The 9,233-nt window shown below is 40.3% G+C and overlaps 2 protein-coding genes across 2 annotated transcripts in view; one reads left to right on the top strand and one right to left on the bottom strand.

Annotated features, from left to right (window-relative positions):
- Nucleotides 1–2,086: 2,086 nt before the first annotated feature.
- LOC143291467 (uncharacterized) lies at nucleotides 2,087–2,545 on the top strand. The gene has a single exon (XM_076601373.1). It carries the CDS (start codon nucleotides 2,087–2,089, stop codon nucleotides 2,543–2,545), a length of 459 nt encoding a protein of 152 aa, XP_076457488.1.
- Nucleotides 2,546–6,683: 4,138 nt separating this feature from the next.
- The window catches only part of LOC143289264 (ras-related C3 botulinum toxin substrate 2-like), a 27,926-nt gene continuing 25,376 nt past the window's right edge, over nucleotides 6,684–9,233 (bottom strand). Inside the window, exons 9-10 of the mRNA XM_076598264.1 lie at nucleotides 9,115–9,233; nucleotides 6,684–8,242 (exon numbers count right to left, since the gene is read on the bottom strand). The exon at nucleotides 9,115–9,233 is cut by the window's right edge and continues 16 nt beyond it. Coding sequence (XP_076454379.1) covers nucleotides 8,087–8,242; nucleotides 9,115–9,233 — 275 coding nt within the window. The 3' untranslated portion in view covers nucleotides 6,684–8,086. The remainder of the gene's footprint in view (nucleotides 8,243–9,114) is intronic.

Here is a 9,233-nt window from a genome sequence, read left to right as displayed (position 1 = left end):
AAGGCATATAGTTTTGAGGGGGTCAGTTATGCGTCACTGTTTGCATGGATTGTCATACTGTATGAGTCATGTTTTCGATTCTTTTTATTGATTGTTTTCACACACACGCGCGCGCGCGCGTGCGCGCAAGCACACACACACACACACACACACACACACACACACACACACACACACCGTCACGGTCACACACACAGCTTTTTGCCGGCCGCCGTGTAAGAGTTTAGCACGGATAATTCATGTTACATAATTTGTAATACATAAAATAAAGAAGGCAATTAATCAGTTGTGTGTAGCAATTGCCGCTCGTTGCATTTTAAAAAACATATATTTTCGTCAGTTCGTTTTTACTTGATTATTTTCACACACACACACACACACACACACACACACACACACACACACCGACACACTGACGCCACGGTGACACACACACACACACACACAACTTGACGGCACACAATGCACACACACACACACACACACACACACACACACACACACACACACACACACACACACACACACACCGACACACACACACACACACACACACACACACACACACACACACACACACACACACACGGCGCGTGCGCGTACACTGACATTGTTGGACCTCGATATATCATCACCAACCAGTAACGTTTACCCTCCCACCTCCCTCCCCCTCGGCCCCCCATTCTTTGGCCAACACGCGGCACTATGCTTTAATCCCGTTGCCTGATACAAGCTTTCACTCGGCAACCTCTTATGGGCCACTTTTACGGCCTTTTTATGGCCCCATCTTGGAGCGCCCCACCCCAGATGCAGATGTGAAGGGGCCGACGAGGAGACGTCACACATAAGACAAAGACCCACATTCAAGAACACACACACACACACACACACACACACACACACACACCCTCACACACACTGACAGTTTTGTTACTGAAGAGATTCAATCACACGCGGGACGCTGTCTTTATATCAAGCATCAGTCCTAACACAGCCATACTGAGTGAGCATTCCTTCCATGTCGAGTCGAAACATCATTACTTTCCTCTTCCAGTAGTATTGTCTCCATGATGTTTGAATCTGCCGAAGTCGAACACACACTCAAAGCATCCAGTGGTAACAATTCTGCCGGAGTCGACAAAAACAACCAACTGGCATTATTTCCCTTGCATCACTTTGCATTCGCAGAAAAAAACATACAACCAAGAGCGCACACACACGCGCGCATCAGTTTTCCGGAACTGATGTGCATTCACATAGTAGACACACATATTCACGGCGCGTGCGTGCGCACGCACACACTGAAACACACGTGCGCGCGCGCACACACACACACACACACACACACACACACACACACACACACACACGTAAGGGGTCTCAGTTTATGATCTGAAAGACTGCGGCTCCCAGACACGCAACTGCAGGAGAGAGTAGAGTGCCGTCAATATTGGTCCTGGCCTGAAACGAACCCACGTCCCTGGTCGGGTCACCACTCAACCGTGCCTATGAGTTGTAGTTCAAGTGCACCAACCCACATTTATTGAATATTAGCTTTCATGATTTCCGTCTCCAGTTTGTTTGTTTCTCGTTGTTGTTTTGTGTTTTGTTGTGTTATTTTGTGTGTGTGTGTGTGTGTGTGTGTGTGTGTGTGTGTGTGTGTGTGTGTGTGTGTGTGTGTGTGTGTGTGTGTGTGTGTGTGTGTTGGTGCCAGTGTGGGGTTGTTGTTTTTTAATGCACGGACACACCACACATTTAGACAAGTTGTGGACGATTTTATTTGTTTATTTTTCACACACACACACACACACACACACACACACACACACACACACACACACACACACACACACACACGCACACACACACACATAATCATATGACAAATGTATCAAAATCACGGTCGGTCGGTTTTAGCGATATCTGAAAATCTCGCAGTTATAAACACACACTCGTATGCATCTCTCTCTCTCTCTCTCTCTCTCTCTCTCTCTCTCTCTCTCTCTCTCTCTCTCTCTGCGAGGTGCAGTCCCTGAGGGAGGAAGTGGCCGACCTACGTCGTGAGAACGAGGAGCTGAAGAAACGGATGCTGGACACAGAACGGAAAACTGACGATCTGGAAGGACGCTCCAAACGGAACAACTTGACTTTTTATGGACTTCCACGTAAACAGAACGAGACACAGGCAGAATGTGAGAACATCGTCAACGATACAATCGTGGTTAAGTTGGAGATGACAGAGGACTTCCAGTTCAATCGTGTGCATCGCCTGAATTCAAAGCCCAACTCACATTTCATCCTACGCTGCACCTTCTACAAAGACAAGGAAACTATTCTAAAGGCCAAACGCAAATTGAAGGGCAGTGATGTGTTCATTGGCGAGGACTATTCTTTCCGTGTGAGAGAAATAAGAAAGAAACTGTCGCCACATTTGAAGAAGGCAAAAAGCGAGGGTAAGCGAGCCACTATGGTTTATGACCACCTTATCATCGAGGGGGAAAAGTTTTACCTTGATAAGGGACAGAAACTTCGGGAGGCTCAATAGGGGGGTGGCCAGCCCAGTTTGACACCGGCAACATCGTGAAGGTGTGCGCGAGACAACCGTGCGGAACGAAACAAGGTCAGTGATGTGTGCACGGTGAACAGTGAACTGGATGACGTCAGCAAAACCGCTTTTCCGGAGAAGGGCTGGGGGGCAGACGTAAACAAGGTTGAAATAATCAGTTCCGTTTTTGAAAATTCAAGTGCGTTCACTGCAGAAAATAAAGTTGTTGATGCTGATGGTTTTGTTGCTCATGCATATGATGTTTGTATAGAACACGATGAATTAGACGTATCCTGTCCCACAGACAGCAACGTTGTTCATGAAAAAAGTCATGTTACAGATATTTTCCAAGAGCCTATTCATGGTCTTTTGTGTGGTGAAAATGGCGGTATAAGGGGGTCATCTCAAAATGTGAATGTTAATGACAGCATGCATGTTGACCTCTGTGTACCGAATGTAAATGCAGTGAATCAAGCACTTGGAGGTGAAAGAGTACACAATGGTATGACTGTGAGTAACAATATACATGATTATGATTGTGGTGGTGTTGATAAATCTGAGAGTTGTTTTTCATTCCTGCATTGGAATGTCAATGGCTTACTGTCTAATATAAACAACAAAGAATTTTTTACTTTTCTGTGTAAATTTGATTTTATATGTCTTGTTGAAACCTTCGTAGAAGACGCAAAATGTTTTTCAATTCCAGGGTATACTGTTTTATGCAAACCAGCTGTTAAATTTACAAAATAGGGGAGACAATAAGGACAAAATCTCCAAATGTTCTTCTATTACTGATTGATAAAAGTCTTTCTGGTTTATCACTGGATGTTATGTATGTGTGTACCTATGTTCCACCTGAGCGATCGCCGTATTACACACACTTCGATACTGACAATGGTATTTCGGCGCTTGATGAATGTCTTTTTGAATGCATGGTTGAGTTAAACGATGTGCATATAATTTTGTCTGGGGACTTAAACAGCAGAACCTCCAACATATCTCAAGATATATTTGATGACAATGATGTGTACAGTAAACGGTTTGGTAAAAGTTCGTTTTTTCTTCGAAGGAAATCAGCAGATATACTTAATAACTATGGAAAATGTTTGTTAAACATGTGTATTACACTTGATTTGTGCATTCTCAATGGCATATGCAAGGGGGACACAGAGGGTAATTATACGTTTATATCAGAAACGGGTAACAGTGTTAATGATTACTTTTTGCTTTCTAAGGAATTGTTTGTGGTTGTTTTCTCATCATGTAAACTAATTGTATCAGACAGACTTGAGTCAGATCATTCACCTGTTGAGCTGTACTTGAGTTTTGAGCAGAAAAGAAATGATTCACTTTTGTCTGTTCCTATGGCAGAGGACCAATTCATAGAGAAATATGTATGGAATTGTGATTTTGAATATGATTATATAAATGCATTACACTCAGAAGAAACATTGTCATTACTTGACCGTGCTATTTGTTTAATTGATTTTGATTGCAATGGTGCTTTGAACATGCTTAATGATTGTCTTAGAAGACATGCTGATTGTATCAAAAAGAAAATTTATTTGACTAAACGTGAAGAAAATGATTGGTATGATAAAGAATGTAAATCAAGTAAGGCTGAGGCAAAAAAATTACTTTCAGTATTTAGAAAAACACGGAATAAAGATGACAGCGATGCTTATTGTGTTGCAAGGAGAGAATACAAGAACTTGTTAATAAGAAAGGAACGACAGTACATGTATAATGATTTAATGTTAGAAAAACTTACCTCTTCAGTAAATAATCAAAGAGTTTGGGAAAACTGTGCGTAGGGTATCTTTTAAAAGAAAGCAAGTTTATAATAGACTAACAGTTGATGACTGGTTTAATCACTTTAAAGGCCTGCTTGAATTAGAGGCAGAAGTAGAAAGTACAGCCGAAGATAGTAATGCTATAAATAACAAAGATGATGATCTAGATGTGTATAGTCCCATGAGCCGTCCGATATCAAAAGAAGAAGTATTGCTTGTTGTAAGAGGGATAACGAATGGCAAAGCCGCCGGTCCAGATGATATTATTGGGGAAATCATAAAATTTGCAGGGGACAAAGTGGCTGACTTTTTGCCGTAAAATTTTTCAATGCATTATTTGACAAGGGTGCTTACCCAGATAGTTGGTGTGACTGTATTGTTCTTCCTTTATTTAAAAAGGGTGATGTCAATCAGGTAAATAATTATAGAGGAATATCACTGTGCGACGTTAGTAGTAAAATATTTAGTACAATTATCAACAACAGACTTCAAGAATGGGTAAAAGAATTTGATTTGAACACCAAGCAGGGTTTAAAAAGGGCTACTCTACTGTTGACCATGTGTTGACGCTGTTAGCACTGATACAGAAACAGTTCTGCCTGAATCGTAAATTTTATGTTGCATTCATCGATTTCGAAAAGGCTTTTGATTTTGTAGATAGAAAATTACTGTGGCCTATACTCTGGAAGAATGGTGTCAGAGGTAAACTTTATAAATGTATTCATAGCATGTATGTCAGTGTCAAAGCAAGAATCAGATGTAGGGCTAAATTGACTGATTACATTAACTGTACCCGAGGCGTGAAGCAAGGAGATGCCTGTAGTCCTGTGTTGTTTTCTTTATTCATTAACGAGTTAGCATTAGAAATTATTAGAGAGGGAAAGCATGGTGCAACATTCACACATGACTATTTAGAGCTGTTTTTATTGTTATTGGCTGATGATGTTGCCTTATTGTCTGAAACCGTTATCGGCTTACAAACGCAGCTGAATAGTTTGTCTCGTGCAGCCTCTGCACTACATTTAAAAGTGAACATAGATAAAAGTAATATCATTGTTTTCAGAAAGGGGGGGCGGGGGGGGGGGGGGGGGTACTTAGCTGCCAGAGAAAGATGGACTTACAATGGAGTATCTATGCCTGTAGTGAACGCATACAAATATTTAGGAATTTATTTTACTACAAGACTGAGTTTTGTGGCAGCATGTGGTGACTTAGTCAGTAGAGCCAAAAACGCATTGTTGTGTATTCTACAGAAATTATACAAGCTAAAAAATAATTCCATGAATACGCTTTTAAAGTTATTTGATTCACAAGTTCAACCCATGTTACAATATGGTGCTGAGATATGGGGCTTAGATAATGCAGCATTTCTTTGTGAAAAAGTACATTTGTTTGCGCTCAAGAGATTTTTACGAGTAGAAATGCGAACACCAAACGATTTTGTATATTGAGAAGCAAACAGGTACCCTGTTTATATAAATTCATGTATAAGATGTATTTGTTATTGGCTTAAGTTAACGAGAATGAATGCGTCTAGATTACCACACAAATGATATCGAACCTTGCTCGATCTGGATGCACGTGACAAAAGAAACTGGGTTTCGAATATCCGCTGTAAACTGTATATATATGGATTTGGTTACGTTTGGTTAAACCAAGGCGTAGAGAGTATTGACGAATTTCTTATAGTATTTAAAGAAAGGGTAGTTGCATGTAGATGGCAGGAATGGGATTTTCATATTAGTAATAGCGAGAGATTTAATGTTAACAGAACATTCTGCACCGTACCGGATGTCAAAACGTATTTATTTTTAAACATAGATCGACACTTAAAGTATTCAATGGCAAGATTTAGGCTAGGTATTTCTGATATTGCAGTACATTATTACCGATATAGAATACATAATGCAACTGATCTAAGGTGTAAACTTTGCAACAAGGAGGAAGAAAATGAAGTACATTTCGTCCTACCTTGTCCTGTCCTGCATGACTTAAGAACAAGGTATATATCATCCAAATTCTGTAAATTTCCCAGTCAGCATAGATTAGCATTACTCATGGCTTCTCAGCATGAACAGACCATTCGCAATTTATCAATTTATTTGTTTAAAGCATTTAGACTGCGATCAACTCTGATGTCTTAGAATATTGAAGTTTGTTCTTGATGATATGACTGCTCATTTTTTGTTGCTTTTTTGTTGCTTTTCTTACATGATCATGTGTATGTACTCCTTCATGAGGGGCAATGGCCTATACATGAATAAATTATCCGTATCCGTACCTCACACACACACACACACACACACACACACACACACACACACACACACACACACACAAGTATGTACACAATTATGATCATGTTCCCAAAATTTCATAAACAACGGAAAAAAGCTACACTGATTCATATATACACAAATATATTGGCCACAATTTTTATACACGCATCATTTAATTAACTGACATAGCATGCCCAATTTGTTTCTCAAAATAGTTCGTGATGATCAGTCAGTCAGTGCTGTTCATTTTACCAGTATTGTCAGTCACTCCACATGTACCGATCGATTTCATCAGCGATGAAAGTGTTGGTTTTTTTTTGTTTTGTTTTGTTTTTTTGTTGTTGTTTTTTAAGACAGTTTCAAAGTGAAATAAATATATAATCACAACGCAAGATAAAGTCAATGAATTGATGGGTTTTTTTGGTGTTTTTTTTTGTTGTTGTTTTTTTTTTAAGAAAGGAATTGCGCAATACTGTCAAGCACCTGCTGTGGTTTTCACACCCTTCGCTTAAAAATAAAAGAGACAAAACATTCTCGGGGTGTAACATACAACTTGACATGATCTTTAAACAGGATACAGTTGCCAAATCTTAAAATTAACAAATGACCACACACAAAAACAAAAAAAAAATCGTTTCTTGATTTTAATTTCGTGTTTATTGTAGGCCCTACTAGTACTGTCTTTACTCTGAAAGTCTCTCTGAAAGCGTTTGATATCAACCCTGACTCCTGGGAGGAATCTGCAGTGGACCGTGACAAATGTCGCGCTGCTGTGTACAAAGGTTCCAAGTTGTGCGAGGCCAACAGGACTGCTGCAGCTGTTCAGAAGAGGCAGGCCAGAAAGTCAGAGCAAACAAGCTCCCTGACAACGGTATGCCTGTCTTTGTCTGCCCCAACTGTCAGCGAACATTTCGTGCGCAGATTGGACTATTCAGCCATCTGCGCACTCACAGATAGATTCATGAGCATCCCCCCCACCACCGCCACCCTGCCCCCATCCCCCAGCTGGATGACAACGATGGTCATCATCGATCTCGATGGACACACACCACCACTAGTACTGTCTTTCAGTTATTTGGTATTTATCTGAAATCTTAATATGCATCACAACGACATTAATCTGATGATGTGATTGTCACGTTTGCATTACAGAATACAAAACGACAATGTCAAACGCACATACTGCCTGAGGGATTTGTTTTTTAGTTCAGTTTAGTTTGATCAGTTTAGTTATTGAGGGCCGTCCGTGGTGCACTAGCTGTTTCAAAAAATCTGTACAGAGTTCATCTTGTAGTTCGTATCCAGCGCTTCAAGCATTCATTTTGAATAGATCAATCTATACAGGATCAATGTAGGATGGTAGTTCACTGTTTCAATTGCAAGCAGCACCCGAATCAACAATTACCCGCGACAACATACCACGTTCCAATCTTCTTATATCGCCACGTAACAATACAAAATCTGTCCCTTCACAAAATTTTGCAGCGCTTTCGCTTGGGGGATTTGGGCTTGTATGCCAGCTTGGTTTTGATGACTTCATCGAAGATTGCCTTGATTCCTTTGTGGGTCAGTGAGGAACACTCCAGGTACTTCTGGGCCCCGATCTTGCCTGCCAGTGCGGTGCCCTGTGGAAGTCACAATCACTTCGTCATGTTTCAACCGCACCTGCTACTGCTTCAGTTTTCTTGAATATCTATGATGGGGAGGGGTGGGGATGACACTGAAAATTACTTTACAGCGAGGAACACGTAAGAGAGGACTATCTATTGTCAAGAAAAATACATTATGCTTCCTGACATGAAAAAAAAAGAACAAAAATGACAAATTCTGTATCTGCTTAACCTGTTGTTTAAAGCAGTTGAAGTTTAATTTTGAGTGCGACCTTCTTCAGCAGCATATTATATAACAAAAGCTTTCAGGCGAAATAAAATACACAGTTACAACGTGCAGAACGGTATATTTGTGTGATAACGTTTTGCAGCATAGGCTAAACTAATTTCCTTGAGCAAAATTCACATTCTGGCACGAAAATTGGATGGCAGATTTTGTGTGCACTTTCTGTATAGGTTTGTGCACTTATGACATGATTCATTTACTGAAAGTACAAAGTTTTTACTTTCGATATTATTTTCTATTTGATCTGCAGCTTCTCAAGAGCCTACTTGTACCCCTGAGTTGGTTATAGAATATTCCAACCCCTTGCTTTTATTCATATTCAAATATTTATATCCAACGGTACAGTTCCTTAGCACCTAATTATTAGTCTTTTCTAATATGAACCTATCGACTCAACCAAGTGACTACATAAACATTGCTTCAGTTCTACTTCAGCACCACAATACGCGTAAGCAAACATTGCTTCAGTTTTTTGTCAACATGATAAAAATCGTAAGCGTGAAATCGTATTTTGTGTTTACATCTTTTTTTAGCTCCACGATAACCTTTGATACAACTAAGCACAGTATCATAAACAAAACAAAACCATAGCCAGGTCTACCTTATCCTCTGTAAGAACTTCCAGAGATTTTTGCTTCAGGTGTTTGACAAACTGTTTGTCCTGACGCAAGTCTGTCTTGGTGCCGATGAGGAGAATGGGTACCCCTTCGGCGTGGTGAT

The sequence above is a fragment of the Babylonia areolata genome, chromosome 1, assembly GCF_041734735.1.
Source record: "Babylonia areolata isolate BAREFJ2019XMU chromosome 1, ASM4173473v1, whole genome shotgun sequence".
NCBI lineage: Eukaryota > Metazoa > Mollusca > Gastropoda > Neogastropoda > Buccinidae > Babylonia > Babylonia areolata.
The sequence above is the reverse complement of the archived record's forward strand: the minus strand, read 5'-3'. Positions and strand labels throughout refer to the sequence as shown.